Below are 16455 nucleotides of genomic sequence, written 5' to 3'. Positions count from 1 at the left end.
CGAAACTTGCGTCCTGCCTGCGCAGGGGTCATTGGGCGCGGGGTAATAGCACATCACGCTACCTGCGCCCAAAAACGGCCCCTATCGAATTTCCCCCCATAGAGTACAAAAGCAAGTAAGTTATGCTAAACCTTTAAAAGTCACTGGTTAGGCCTCAGCTGGAGTATTGTGTCTAATTCTGGGTACCACACTTTAGGAAGGATGTCAAGGCCTTGGAGAGGGTACAGAGCAGATTTACCAGAGATGATGGATTTCAGTTATATAAAAAGAGACTGGAGAAGCTGAGAAGGTTAAGGGGAGACTTAGTAGAGGCACTCAAAATTATGAGGGGGTTTGATAAGAGTGTATAGGGAGAAGCTATTTCCAGTGGCTGGAGGGTCAGTAACCAGAGGGCACAGATTTAAGGTAATTGGCAAAAGAACCAGAGGACAGAGGAGGAGAATTTTTTTACACAGCGAGTTGTTATGATCTGGTATCCACTGCCTGAAAGACTGATGGAAGCAGATTCAATAGTAACCTTCAAAAGGAAATTGGGTAAATATTGAAAAGGAAAGATTTGCAGGGCTATGGGGAAAGAGCAGGGGAGTGGGACTAATTGGCTATCGCTTTCAAAGAGCCGGTACAGGCAAGATTGACCGAATGGCCTCCTTCTGTGCTGCATGATTCCATGATTCTATGAAAAGGGAACTGTTAGAACAGTAACTTAAACAGATAAACAGAATAAAATGACATTTTATAGCATTTACCTGCTTTATGCCACACTTTGAAAACCAGAGTTTGCTGTGGGTCTAGTAACAACTCTTTGGACAGCCTGCAATTACACAAATAAAAGCCACAGTAAACAACAAAATTAATCTATCTTCAATGTGGTCTACTCACTCTTTCAATACAGTTAATCCTCCACATAAATAAATGAAATCACACTGTCCCCTCTATGACTTCTCTCCTCCCCTCACAAGCCACATCATCTCTCCCTGCCTTCACTGCATGCAAGGACCGTTCTAGATTCCCTTTTTAGTTTTTGGACTAGCATAGAATCATAGAATCATAGAAGTTACAACATGGAAACAGGCCCTTCGGCCCAACATGTCCATGTCGCCCAGTTTATACCACTAAGCTAGTCCCAATTGCCTGCACTTGGCCCATATCCCTCGATACCCATCTTCCCCATGTAACTGTCCAAATGCTTTTTAAAAGACAAAATTGTACCCGCCTCTACTACTGCCTCTGGCAGCTCGTTCCAGACACTCACCACCCTTTGAGTGAAAAAATTGCCCCTCTGGATCCTTTTGTATCTCTCCCCTCTCACCTTAAATCTGTGCCCCCTCGTTATAGACTCCCCTACCTTTGGGAAAAGATTTTGACTATCGACCTTATCTATGCCCCTCATTATTTTATAGACTTCTATAAGATCACCCCTTAACCTCCTACTCTCCAGGGAATAAAGTCCCAGTCTGTCTAACCTCTCCCTGTAAGTCAAACCATCAAGTCCCGGTAGCATCCTAGTAAATCTTTTCTGCACTCTTTCTAGTTTAATAATATCCTTTCTATAATAGGGTGACCAGAACTGTACACAGTACTCCAAGTGTGGCATAGAACAAGAAACTTCCCATCCTCCTGGGGACAACAAGGTAACAGAAGAAGAACCTGCTGCTTTCCACATTGAATAGAACCTAACCAAATATCACCCCTGAAGGGACATTCCCTATAGCTTGAGATGTAAGAAACTTTCACCTCTAAAGCAAAACCAAACTTTCCTTGATGAGCACTGTCTATATCTCAGAAAATTAGTCCCTTTCACTGAAAAAAATCTTAGGTGAAAATGAAAGTAATTGATGGTTTCTCACAGCCATGCATCTAATCTGTTCCAATAGGGCCAGATTCTGTTCTGTACTCACAAAATTGTCATTTTCAAGCAGTTCCAATTGAACTCAAATTTTGGTGGACCTTTTCGGTATGGTTCAAACCAGACATGCAGTGACATGAAGTCACTGACGTAGCACTGGTTGATGGCTTCTGACATCCAACAGAGTTCCTTGCAGGTCATCTCTTAAACCCAGTTGCTTCCCCTTTGAGGAAACAGGAAAAATCTCCCCATTTTCTCAAAAGGAATCCTACCTTCCTCTCGAAAGTGCGCTCCCAATTCACTTTCGTGACTTGCTGATCTACCCAAGAAGTCAATTATAAATGGATTTATGGTTCTGCTATTGCTTCTTATGAACTTCCAACATCTCAAATTGGTGTCAAAATGAGTCCCAGAGGTGAGCTTACTTGATCAATTCAGCACATAAATTCTATATTCAAATCCTTTTTGATGTCATTCAAAGGAAAAATATAAAAATGTATTCATCAGCACATATGCACGCTGTGTGCTTGTACATTTCAAGTTTGCAACTTGAACCACACCAAAAGGATCTAACAAAAGTTGAGTTCCTTGGAAACTGCTCGAAGGTGGCCAGGACAAAAACTGAAGGCTAAGAGGCATTGCCTATGCTTTTCTTCTTCCTATTTCTATGCTGTGCCTCAGTAAGAAGATAACTTTCTTGTGGCTCTCGGAACTATTGTCATGAGGTACAAATCAACACAAGGTTAGTCAACTAACTCTGGCAGTTTGGGAATTTATTACTCTTTCACAACAGCTGGTGCTGTCTCATCTCCCTAAAAACTTGATTGCAGTTATTTGATGAAATATCATGCAATACATACCTTGTTTGCTGTTGGTGGTCCCAAACAGGACAGTATGCATTTTCTATCAGAGGAGTTGTTATAGGAGTGGGACTGTGTGGTGTGGCATATGACACATAGCAACTGGGTTTAACTCCAGTTTGTTCTGTTAATGGACATCCTTAAAAAAAACACAATAATAAGAGTAGAAAATTAACCTCAAATATACTGTTAAGGCTTTACAGAACTAAATGCCAACCAATATCATAATATATCAAACACAAATTTGTACTTAATCCTGTATCAAAACAACTGCCCATAAAGATCAGCTGAAGTTCCAAATGTGACCACTGCATATAAGTTTTAGTGTACGTGAAAAAATAAACTTCAAAATACAATAGACATTCCACGTTTTAATCCATTCATCCTCACATGACCAACCACAGATTTTGTAAATTGAATCTGACCATCTGAATAAACATATAGCTTTTTCAGTTGTAATATTTTTGATAACCCCTTTTTAATGTTCTTCGACTGTCCCAAGACGCCACAGAGGTTATTGTTATTGGGTTACATTTATTATCAGTCAAATTCCCTTGTAGCTCACTGTACTGAAATTAAAACAAAAAATGCTGCGAATACACAGCGGTGAGAGTTAGCATCTGAAAGTGAAAGTCAAGTTAACTTTTTTGGTGAGACTCTTCATCAGATGCAGTCACTCTGGAATTCAAAATGCTATACTGTTCAGCTGTTTTTACTTAGAATAGCACCAAGGTATTTTGAACACAATCTGCTACAAATGACAAGTGACCAATTTATTACATAACCAAGTTAAAAAAAAGTTTCCTGCCTTTCTTGAAATGGGGCAACATTGTTCATCTTATGTTATACTAGGTAAGATTCAATAGTCCAACCAGCAAAGCTTCATCTCAAATCAAAGCATCAGTAACATTTAATAGATATTCGTAGTACTATTCAAGAAATCACAAGATAATGATGGAAGGCCATTTGGCCCATCTTAGTTCATTCATTCAGAAATATCCTGCAGTACCCCCATGGCAGCCTCCAATTGTTTCTTAAATGATTCTAGCACTCTATCTGGAAGTTTATCCTATGTATTGAAGAAGAGTTTCCTGATCTCATTCTTAAATTTGCCTTTTACTATTTTGAACCGGTGGCTCCTTGAATTAAATTATTAGAGTAAGACAAAGTAATTTTCCGGATTTACCTTTTCCATACCGTTTATTATCTTACACACTTCTATGAGATCATCTCTCAGATGCTTCCTTTTAAGATTGAAAGGCCCAAGTTTCACCAGTCTTTCCTCATAATTTAGACCGTTGACATTTGGGATCAGCCTTGTGGCTCTTCTCTTCACTGCCTCCAGTGCTTGAATGTGTCTCGGTGACCATTAATTAAATTTGCCGTATTTCACATTAAATGCAAATATTTGTGTAATCTTTTGTAGAAATGTATGCAACATTCAGTTTATATATTTCTTATAATATGTTTCAAGGATGAAAAAAAGCCAATTCAGTTAAATACTTTGCACTGTTGATGAGTCAGGTTCAGATTCAGCAACTCCAGGTAATTCAAACTGGATTCCAGATGTCACAATGTTGTCAATGCAATCAGAAATAACAGTCATCACTTGAATACAATGCACAAAAGAACAAAGTCAAAACACATTTCTCATTAACAATGAGTTGCAGGAAAAACAAATCTTAAAATTTGGAATATTGGTCAGGCCAGTATAAAAGTTGCCGATGTGATTTTTATACCAGTCTGTTCAATAAATTGCAATCACATTTCAATTCTAGGTTTGAAGGTCATAAAACCTTTGTTAAGGTGCTACTTTTCCACCAAATTTCACATTCAATGCAAACATTTGTATGAAAAACTTTGGAATCATTTGCATAAAAGATCTGCAATATTAAATGTATACAACTCCTATTATGAAGTATGGCATCATACTGTATGCGCAATATCTTGCTGAGCTCTAAAATAGTTCTCTGAACAGCACGTATGATCATTTTCAACAGCGTCATGTCCTCTACTGACAAGACCAACAGTTACCATGTTGCTAATACAAATCTTTTCATTACTATCATGCCACTGAATGGAAAGCACCTCCAGGAACAGCCAGTGTGAGTGGTTCAAGGACCACAGGATTTATAGTTCTTTGTTATGCCATTATTCATTTCTAATTCTGGGGCACTCATATCCTTTATATTACAATGCTGCTATTGACAGTAATGCAGCAATATAAATATGGCTGCAATGTTATGAGCAGTGAACATAAATAGATTTTGGAAGCTGCTATTTTTTTTTAAGTTGCAAGTGGACAGAGTTCTCAGTCAATGCTAGCATAAAGGTTCTTTGCATTGATGGCAACAAAAAGGTTTCTCAAAAAATATTTGAGCAATTTCACTGGTTCCCCTTTTTACTGATAGCCATTCCTAATTGCTCATTTTGATTTGCAGTTTTTAAACTTCAGGTTTAGTGGTTTTTATTCTTACTGATACGTATGTTCCTAGCTGTTCAGTTGTAATTTGTTGCTCTTTTATGAATATGAAATTTGAACCAATCAGGTACAAATATGATGCAAAATTTGCACAAAGTTTGACACCCAACTGTGATGGACAAAACACGTGCTAGATGCAACAGTTATCTGCAATACAAAGTGATACATTAGCAGATCTCCCGTGGCATTGCTGATTGTGAGTCGGAGGCAATACTGTTGCAGGGGATGGAAGTGGGGGATAGGTTCACATCTTCAATGAATGAATTTTGGAAGAAGTTTGTAACCAGAGACAGTGAAGCAAGTGTTTTTTGATTGGTTCCTGGACAATAAATTTAAAATAAACAGATACCACATCTGCATAACTGCATTCTGGTTATTACGCCTCAGATTTATTTCCATGCCCAGGATCCTTACACAGGAGCGGGAAGTACATTCATCTCTGCTGAGATGAATGAAAATTGGCTAAGTAAGGTAAACTATTCAAGCTGTTTTTCTTCCTGGTCAGAATCCACAATGGATGTTCCTTGAGCTAATAAAAATTGGAAAATCTCATCTTGTGCTTTATAAAGCAAATCGTTTTTTCAAGAAAGTGGGAGGGGAATGATTATTTTATATTGAAAGGAGTTTTCCTCAGTGATAGTCCCTTTTAGTGTACAGCAAACTATAACAACTGTCAAACTAAAGGGATACTCAGAATGTTGTAAAATTGCTTAGGTTCTTCGCTCTGATTGTTAGGACCAGATGATATAAGCTGAAACGTATATTTTTGCTCAGAATATAAGCAAACCTGGATAGTCAGACAGTCTGCAATTATGTCAAACTTGACAGTAGCAAACAGCATGAATGCAAAGCTCAACTTCTGTGTCATTTGCCTTTTTTTTAGTATCCACAGCAGCCTGACAGTAATTCTAGTGAGCATACACATGTAACTCTGTCTCTGGTGGCAGTAATGTGGAACCTGATGTCATGTCTTCAGATGATGTCATTGATTGGCAGCATGTAGGTGAGGAATAGGAGGGGGCCAAGGATAAATTCTTGGGTGAATCCAGAGATGGCTTACTGAAAACTAAAACATAGAGTTAGATCAGGCAACAGGAGTTTATGTAGCCACCAAAACGGATTTAAACAATTTGTGCAATGCTTGCATTATTATATTAGTGCAATTTTTGGTCATCTGTTTCTCACTTTCTTTCCCCCTCTCTTTAGGTTTGAATGAGACAGACTTGACTGACCAGTTGTTTATTTTGTCAGTATATCTTGTTCGTGCCAAATATTTGTATGAACCATAAACATTTTTAAATAGGAATTAAACTGTATAGAAGTGAAATGGTTGCTGTATTTTTTATGCTAGTGAAATTCTGAAATGTGATTCCTTGTTCAATGATGGGGTCAGTTTGTGTTAGTGCTATTAAAGTTTTCACACCAAGGATGTACTCAATGTAGCTGGCAAACATTTGAGCAAATGGTGCAAGCATCACTAATTGCAGTTATGCCACATTTGATAGCAAGAAAGCTATGTAAACAAAGCAACATATTATACTCCCTCAACAAAAGTGCAGTATGTTGTTAAAGAGATAGAAGCACTATAGGAATTGCCATCATTCATTTACACTAGCGTGTGCATTGCCTCAGCCACTCTGCCATCCATTATTATACCTCAAGAAAATGCAAAGGGGTTAGCTTGCCTAATGGCCCTGTAGGTAAAAGCACTATGCTGGTGCACCTTCAAATGATTTCAGATTCAATCCTTAGTCTGTGCCCAGTTAGCTAATCTCACCTAGGGCAGCATGGTAATGTGATAATTGGCCTAGAGTCCTCAGGCTGGAGAAATCTAAAGATTAAAATAGTGATTCAGGTGAGGATAGGACTGGGGTTGGCTCGTTTGACAACGCTCAATGTCCAGGCTCACACATGACCTCCTGGACAAGGTATTGACAGACTGCCACTGCTACTGCTGATAGAACTGCACTGCAGTATGAGTTGTTGCCTTCTGAAGAAATGCCAGAGGGGATGAGAAATACTGGCAATTATACAAAAAGAAAAAAAAATCACTCACTTAGGGTTAGGATTAGGGTTCCAATTCCAGTTCCCATCAACTATCGTGCTATTCTAATCTAAAGTTGAATTGTGGCTTCTTGTTTTCTCCCCCTCATGTTCCCACAGTATAAAAGGAGTGGTTGCACAAAGCGGAAGATTGTACTGCAAAATACACTTAGATTCTGTTTCTGCTTTTGTATCTAAGCATAAACGCAGCATCAGATCAGTGCCAGGATTACTAGCCCCTGTTCAACTGTTAAAGATTGGCATAAGTTTCTTATTTCAATAAACCATGCCAATGTAAGAATGCTGAATTTGGATTAGAATCAAGAACTGGCACAGTACTGTAACAATTCACTGACTGTTCATAGTTGAAAGCAGCACATAAACCATTAACGTGTACATTACAGAAAGTGGTTTAACTTGCATCAAATTATTCAAGTCAGCATGCTTGTGGGAAACTGGCTTTTGAAATACTTAAATCATGTATTTGTTCATTTTTGAAACACGGCTATTAAATATCCAAGTCATGAAAAAGCCACATTTTTTCAGCTGAGAATAGCATCAGAAACAGAACGATAGGTTTTGAGTAAACAGGTGGCAATATTTTAAGTACTCTTAAATAAAAGCCTTCAGATACTTGCTAGAGGTACAAGTACCCATGAACACTTCTAACGCAGCGATATTCAACAGATGACCCAAACCAGGGTTCTGGCTCCTAACCCAATTGAGGAAAAATGACCGAACTGAAAACCCCTCCCAGTCAGTGTTACAGCACATGTGGGGACCCATAACAGGAGTGTCCGTGCTATGAATGTGGGATAGTCCTGTTTCAGAACATAAACATTATGAATGGTAGCCTATGTACTGGATGACCCTGACACTAAAAGGTAATAACCCAGCATATCTACTATACTGAACCTTAATATTGAGGTTTTAGTGATGGGGGAGGGGGGGGGGCAATTTTGCAATTCCCTAACTCAATCACAAAGTTTGGGCAAGAGGTGAGAGGTGTAAATTGATGTGCCCATCGAGCCACAACAAAGCTTTTGGTGAAAGAAAGAACTTGCATTCACGTCCTCAGGATATTCCAAAGCACTTCACTGCATTGAATTACTTTTGAAGCGTAAACACAGTTGTTATGTAGGCATTCTGCTGTCAAAGGACAGCTATCTTGCACACCACTCCCAGACCTGTCCATAAAGGGATGGTCTGAATGGTTGAATTTGAAGTTGCTCATGGGTGATTCTGTCAACAAAGCAGTATGGAGCGCATGAAAATAGTCAACACTTATGTTCCAGGCAGGAAAGATCAATTTGAACTCTTATGTTCCAGGCAGGAAAGATCAATTTGAACTCTTAATTCTATTCCTGTATAGGGAGAGCTATAATACAAAAGATCCAATTAATTAATAATCCCTAGAATAGCAAATTAGGTCATCCAATGATCATCGACTTTATTGTTAAATTCACAGCTCTCAGTACCATTATTGTACAATACATATAATGAAAAAGCAACAGTATCACGTAACTTAGGAGCTTCTGTTCAAATACTAATCAATGTCAACAGCAGCCAGATAAGAGGTGTTGCTAAATTAACCAATACTAAGATACACAAGAGAAGACCAATATAAACATGCTCCGTTTAAACAGGTGACCCATCCCTGTGCTTTATTTATTTCAGGATTAAGTTCAGCAACCTGTACCTCCCAGGATTATAAAAAAGAAAAAAAACAAGAGTGAAGATATTAAAGGGTATGAGAGAGAGTGAGCAAGTGAGTGGAATTAGTTTAGGTGACTCATGTGGAAGAAACATTGATGCAGACTGGATGGCCTGAATGGCTTGTTTCTGTACTGTAACATTGTATGATTCTATGATGAACACGATGATAACTTGAACATAGTTTGACCAAATCCTGATACCATGAAAACAGATTATCATGAGTCACTTAATATATACTCACTTAATATATAGAGTCACTAAATATATAGTCAGTGCCCAAATGCTGCTATCCATCAAATTGCAATCGGGCCAAATCATTTAAATTGTGCCAGAAGTCAGTCTCCTGGCAGCAGAAAAATGGTGTTCTGCCCAGCCACCTTGTCAATACTTTCATGAGAAATCAGGATGTGGAGATGCCGGTGATGGACTGGGCTTGACAATTGTAAACAATTTTACAACACCAAGTTATAGTCCAGCAATTTTATTTTAAATTCACAAGCTTTCGGAGGCTTCCTCCTTCCTCAGGTGAATGTTGTGGAAATGAAATCCTCGAAATGAAATCGCATTTATAAATCACAGAACAATGCTTGGTGATTACAGACAGTCTTTTCAACTGCCCGTTGCCAAGGCAATCAGTGTGCAGACAGACAGGTGTTACCGACAAGGTCTCCGAATATACAAATCACCAAAAAAAACAGAGATAGAGAGGTAGAAACATAGAAAAGACAGCAACTGACCCGTTATATTAAAAACAGATAACATTTGTTCGCTGGTGGGGTAACGTGTAGCGTGACATGAACCCAAGATCCCGGTTGAGGCCGTCCTCATGGGTGTGGAACTTGGCTATCAATTTCTGCTCGACGATTTTGCGTTGTCGTGTGTCTCGAAGGCCGCCTTGGAGTACACTTACCTGAAGGTCGGTGGCTGAATGTCCTTGACTGCTGAAGTGTTCCCCGACTGGGAGGGAACCCTCCTGTTTGGTGATTGTTGCGTGGTGTCCGTTCATCCGTTGTCGCAGCATCTGCATGGTCTCGCCAATGTACCATGCTCTGGGGCATCCTTTCCTGCAACGTATGAGGTAGACAACGTTGGCCGAGTCACAGGAGTATGAACCATGCACCTGGTGGGTGGTGTCCTCTCGTGTGATGGTGGTATCTGTGTCGATGATCTGGCATGTCTTGCAGAGGTTACCGTGGCAGGGTTGTGTGGTGTCGTGGACGCTGTTCTCCTGAAAGCTGGGTATTTTGCTGCGAACGATGGTCTGTTTGAGGTTGGGTGGCTGTTTAAAGGCGAGTAGTGGAGGTGTGGGGATGGCCATAGCGAGGTGTTCATCGTCATTGATGACATGTTGAAGGCTGCGGAGAACATGGCGTAGTTTCTCCGCTCCGGGGAAGTACTGGACGACAAAGGGTACTCTGTTGGTTGCGTCCCGTGTTAGTCTCCTGAGGAGGTCTATGCGATTTTTCGCTGTGGCCCGTCGGAACTGTCGATCGATGAGTCGAGCGTCATATCCCGTTCTTACGAGGGCGTCTTTCAGCGTCTGTAGGTGTCCATCGCGTTCCTCCTCGTCTGAGCAGACCCTGTGTATTCGCAGGGCCTGTCCATAGGGGATGGCCTCTTTGACGTGGTTAGGGTGGAAGCTGGAAAAGTGGAGCATCGTGAGGTTGTCCGTGGGCTTGCGGTAGAGTGAGGTGCTGAGGTGCCCGTCTTTGATGGAGATTCGTGTGTCCAAGAAAGAAACTGATTCTGAGGAGTAGTCCATGGTGAGCTTGATGGTGGGATGGAACTTGTTGATGTATGCTCAAGCTGTCAGGAAATGCGTCAATGCCAGATTCATCAGCCGCACTCAGAAGACAGTCCAGAATGTCACCCGAGCACAACACAACGCCATCAACGCTCTCAAGACCAACTGCAACATCGTCATCAAACCAGTGGACAAAGGAGGAGCCATCGTCATAGAGAACAGAACGGACTATTGCAAAGAAGCATACCGACAACTGGACAACCAGGAACACTACAGACGGTTACCCGCAGATCCGACCAAAGAACACACCCACCAGCTCAACAAACTGATCAAGACCTTCGATCCAGACCTTCAAAGCATCCTACGCACTCTCATCCCACATACTCCCCGCGTGGGAGACTTCTACTGCCTCCCAAAGATACACAAAGCCAACACACCCGGACGTCCTATCGTATCAGGCAACGGAACCCTGTGTGAGAACCTCTCTGGATACATCGAGGGCATCCTGAAACCCATCGTACAGGGAACCCCCAGCTTCTGTCGCGACACTACAGACTTCCTACAAAAACTCAGTACCCACGGACCAGTTGAACCAGGAACACTTCTCACCACGATGGATGTCTCGGCACTCTACACCAGTATCCCCCACGATGACGGCATCGCTGCGACAGCATCAATACTCAACACCAACAACAGCCAATCTCCAGACGCCATCCTACAACTCATCCGCTTCATCCTGGATCACAATGTCTTCACCTTCGATAACCAGTTCTTTACCCAAACACACGGAACAGCCGTGGGGACCAAATTCGCACCCCAATACGCCAACATTTTCATGCACAAGTTCGAGCAGGACTTCTTCACTGCACAGGACCTCCAACCAACACTATACACCAGATACATTGACGACATTTTCTTTCTATGGACCCACGGCGAGGAATCACTGAAGAGACTACACGATAACATCAACAAGTTCCATCCCACCATCAAGCTCACCATGGACTACTCCTCAGAATCAGTTTCTTTCTTGGACACACGAATCTCCATCAAAGACGGGCACCTCAGCACCTCACTCTACCGCAAGCCCACGGACAACCTCACGATGCTCCACTTTTCCAGCTTCCACCCTAACCACGTCAAAGAGGCCATCCCCTATGGACAGGCCCTGCGAATACACAGGGTCTGCTCAGACGAGGAGGAACGCGATGGACACCTACAGACGCTGAAAGACGCCCTAGTAAGAACGGGATATGACGCTCGACTCATCGATCGACAGTTCCGACGGGCCACAGCAAAAAATCGCATAGACCTCCTCAGGAGACTAACACGGGACGCAACCAACAGAGTACCCTTTGTCGTCCAGTACTTCCCCGGAGCGGAGAAACTACGCCATGTTCTCCGCAGCCTTCAACATGTCATCAATGACGATGAACACCTCGCTATGGCCATCCCCACACCTCCACTACTCGCCTTTAAACAGCCACCCAACCTCAAACAGACCATCGTTCGCAGCAAATTACCTAGCGTTCAGGAGAACAGCGTCCATGACACCACACAACCCTGCCACGGTAACCTCTGCAAGACATGCCAGATCGACACAGATACCACCATCACACGAGAGGACACCACCCACCAGGTGCATGGTTCATACTCCTGTGACTCGGCCAACGTTGTCTACCTCATACGTTGCAGGAAAGGATGCCCCAGAGCATGGTACATTGGCGAGACCATGCAGACGCTGCGACAACGGATGAACGGACACCGCGCAACAATCACCAAACAGGAGGGTTCCCTCCCAGTCGGGGAACACTTCAGCAGTCAAGGACATTCAGCCACCGACCTTCGGGTAAGCGTACTCCAAGGCGGCCTTCGAGACACACGACAACGCAAAATCGTCGAGCAGAAATTGATAGCCAAGTTCCACACCCATGAGGACGGCCTCAACCGGGATCTTGGGTTCACGTCACGCTACACATTACCCCACCAGCGAACAAATGTTATTTGTTTTTAATATAACGGGTCAGTTGCTGTCTTTTCTATTTTTCTACCTCTCTATCTCTGTTTTTTTTGGTGATTTGTATATTCGGAGACCTTGTCGGTAACACCTGTCTGTCTGCACACTGATTGCCTTGGCAACGGGCAGTTGAAAAGACTGTCTGTAATCACCAAGCATTGTTCTGTGATTTATAAATGCGATTTCATTTCGAGGATTTCATTTCCACAACATTCACCTGAGGAAGGAGGAAGCCTCTGAAAGCTTGTGAATTTAAAATAAAATTGCTGGACTATAACTTGGTGTTGTAAAATTGTTTACAAATGAGAAATCAGAAGAAGGCAAAACCCTCCGATTGGCCAGTAGATGAAAGGGATTGTTTTGTTCACTGAGCTTACTTTTGGTGGCTTCTGTGACATATTCTAGTTGGATTATTGCAAAACTGTGGTCAGTGAATCTACTCAGCCTTTAATCAGGTATTTGAAGGGTCTAGACAGTGTAGGTGGAGAGAAACTGTTCCCATTGGCGGAAGGGTCAAGAACCAGAGGACATAGATTTAAGGTGATTGGCATGAGGAAAAGCCTTTTTACACAGTGAGTGGTTGGGATCTGGACTGCACTGCCCAAGGGGGTGATGGAGACAGATTCAATCATGGCCTCCAAAAGAGAACTGGAGAGAAAAAAATTTGCAGGGCTACGGGGATAGGGACTAGCTGGATTGCTCTTGCATAGAGCCGGCGTGGACTCGATGGGCCGAATGGCCTCCTTCCATGCTGTAACCTTTCCATGATTTTGAAGTCTATGGTACATTAACTCTTAAGCATGAAGTATAATATTGTGAATCCCAACCCTTCTCAGTGGTCTGACAGTTCAACCCAGAATTAGAATGGTTCTGCACTTATTTCAACTCCATACCCCTATATTTCCTTAACCAGACCACGAATGCTAGATGCTGAGCAGTTGGATTGAAGAGTTTGAAGCTATAGTGTTGTCAGTCAGCAGAATATTGCAAAGATGTAGGTACAGTCTTTTGACCATAATTCTTAAAATTTGGACTTTTGCATTCTATTTTTAGCTTATATAATGGCATGACAGTCTAAGGAATCAGACAAATAGAAACAGAAGATATTTGGAGTAGTAGGAACCTCAAGGAAACATGATTATCATGGCCAACATCCCAAATGGAAGTCAAACATGCTTTGTTACAATCTGCTCAGAATGCAGTGCAAATCAACAGGCATACCAGCAATAGAGCCACGATTTTTAAAAAACAAATGAACTGCCTCCAAAACAATTCCTAAATAAGGGACTAGAACTTTAAAAATCTCAGAGATCACAACAGAGAAACATGGAACATTAGAATACATCAACAAGTCTGCGTTAGCCAGAAGAAAAGGAAACCAGTAGCTCATTACAAACATACAGTTGTCTTACTGCTGTAAGTATCATCAGGATACTGTAGTCAGCTATTCCCAAACAAGCCACACTCTGCTTAAATTCAAAGGGTCAATGAGCAGGCATTAGGAATTCTGTGCTTCATACAACCTCCTCCAGCTCTTGTTCAAAAGCTTCAACACTGGCAGGCATCAAAGTTGCCGTGGCATCTTTACAAAAGACCTCCTCAGGGACCCAGGTCAAGTTTCCAAAAAGAAATAACTTCAGATGATATTTTAACCAGATAGGTGTTAGCTAATACTTTCTCTTTTTGGGCCTTGCAAGAATGAGCTGACAACAAAAGGTGATCTATTCCAGGCCTCCACCTATGCTGCTTTTTAAACTTGCCAATATGGCCTTAGTGAGAGCAAGCCTGGTGATACTTTCTATCCAGACTTTCTCTACTTCTCTTTCCGTTGGAAGTGTCTGACCGTTGTTCTGTAAAGAATGGGAATTCAGTAGAGTGGAAAAACTGAATCTGTGACCCTCAACTCTATCGACGCATATGGGTTCCAGTGTGGCACCTATATATACATGAAAACAGCCAAGCTGATGCGTATACACAAAAATGAGATTAATTATCTCACTGGCACACTTCTGGAGTCGTCTTGTGATGTTTGTGTTGGTGCCAAAATTTAACACATTAAACACAATACAGTATGTATAATACACCATAAAACAAGGAAGTGCAAGAATACACAATTTTCAAAAAACAGGTAATTTATTAGTGCTGATGCGAAATAGCAAATAAAGCATCAAACCAGAGGGTTCAAGTTCAAATCAACCACAGAAAAATGCTGCACTGTTCCATGGTAATTGTTATGCGGGACAATAAAATGCTGTTTACTGTAAAAGGCAACAAAATAAAAACATTACAAAAAGTAAGTTCTGCCAATGTTAAGTTATCTATTTCATCAAAGTTAATTTGCAGGCTTCTTTAATATAATCAAATTTTCCTCTCTTTAATTAAAGGCTCCTGCCAAAGTATCAAGTCTATAGCATAGAAACAAGCCATTCAGCCCAACTGGTCTTTGCTGGCGTTTATGCTCCACGAGACTCCTCCCTCCCCACTTCATCTAACCCTATCAGCATATCCTTCTATTCCTTTCTCCCTCGTGTGTTTATCTAGCTTACCCCTAAATGCATCTATGCTATTTAACTCAACTACTCCTTGTGGTAGCACGTTCCACATTCTTACCACTCTTTGGATAAATAAGTTTCTCCTGAATTCCCTATTGGATTTATTAGTGACTATCTTATATTTATGACCTCTAGTTTTCGACTCCCCTGCAAGTGGAAATATTTTCTCTACGTCTAACCTTCATTATTTTAAAGACCTCTATCAGGTCGCAGCTCAGCCTTCACTTTTCCAGAGAAAAGAACCCAATCTGTTCAGCCTTTCCTGAGAAGTATATTCTCTCAGTTCTGGTATCATCCTTGTGAATCTCTTTTGCACCTTCTAAAATGCCTCTATATCCTTTTTGTAATATGGAGACCAGAACTGTGCACAGTACTCCAAGTGTGGTCTAAACAAGGTCTTATACAAGTTTAACATTACTTCTCTGCTTTTCAATTCTATCCCTCTAGAAATGAACCCCAGTACTTGGTTTGCCTATTTTATGGCCTTATTAACCTGCGTCGCTACTTTTAGTGATTTGTGTATCTGTACCCAGAGATCCTTTTGCTCCTCTACTCCATTTGGACTCTTATTTATTCAAACAGTGTGTGGCCTCCTTATTCTTCCTACCAAAATGCACCACCTCACACTTATCTATATTGAAATTCATTTGTCAATTACATGCCCATTCTGCAAGTTTATTAATGTCCTCTTGCATTTTGATGCATTCTTCCTTTGTATAAACTATCCCCCAATTTGGTGTCATCCGCAAATTTTGAAATTGTATTTCCAATTCCAAATCGTTAATGTAAATTGTTAACAACAGGGTCCCAGCACCGATCCCTGTGTACACCGCTTCCCACCTTTTGCCAGTCTGAGTAGCTACCTGTAACCCCATCTTCTCTTGTTTTCTGTTCTGTAGACAGCTTATTATCCATTCTGCTACTTTTCCCCTGAATCCACGTGCTCTTACCTTGGTCACGAGTCTACACTGCGATACCTTATCAAAGACCTTTTGAAAATCCAAATATTTGCGGTACCTTATTGAAGGCCTTTTGAAAATCCAAATATATTACATCTACTGCATTACCCTTGTCTATCCTTTCTGTTCTTCCAAGAATTCAATAAGGTTGGTCAAGCATGACCTTCCCTTTTTGAAATCATGCTGACTATTCTTTATTATATTTTCGGTTTCTAGGTGCTTTTCTATTACATCTTTCA

The 16455-nt window shown here is 41.3% G+C and overlaps 1 protein-coding gene across 1 annotated transcript in view; it reads right to left on the bottom strand.

Annotated features, from left to right (window-relative positions):
• c2cd3 (C2 domain containing 3 centriole elongation regulator) overlaps positions 1-16455 on the bottom strand; it is a 139510-nt gene that overhangs the window by 41257 nt on the left and 81798 nt on the right. The window contains exons 25-26 of the mRNA XM_067985841.1: positions 2707-2845; positions 747-811 (exon numbers count right to left, since the gene is read on the bottom strand). Coding sequence (XP_067841942.1) covers positions 747-811; positions 2707-2845 — 204 coding nt within the window. The remainder of the gene's footprint in view (positions 1-746; positions 812-2706; positions 2846-16455) is intronic.

This window comes from Heptranchias perlo, chromosome 6 (genome assembly GCF_035084215.1).
Source record: "Heptranchias perlo isolate sHepPer1 chromosome 6, sHepPer1.hap1, whole genome shotgun sequence".
In the NCBI taxonomy this organism is placed as follows: Eukaryota; Metazoa; Chordata; class Chondrichthyes; order Hexanchiformes; family Hexanchidae; genus Heptranchias; species Heptranchias perlo.
This window is presented reverse-complemented; position numbering and strand designations above follow the sequence as displayed.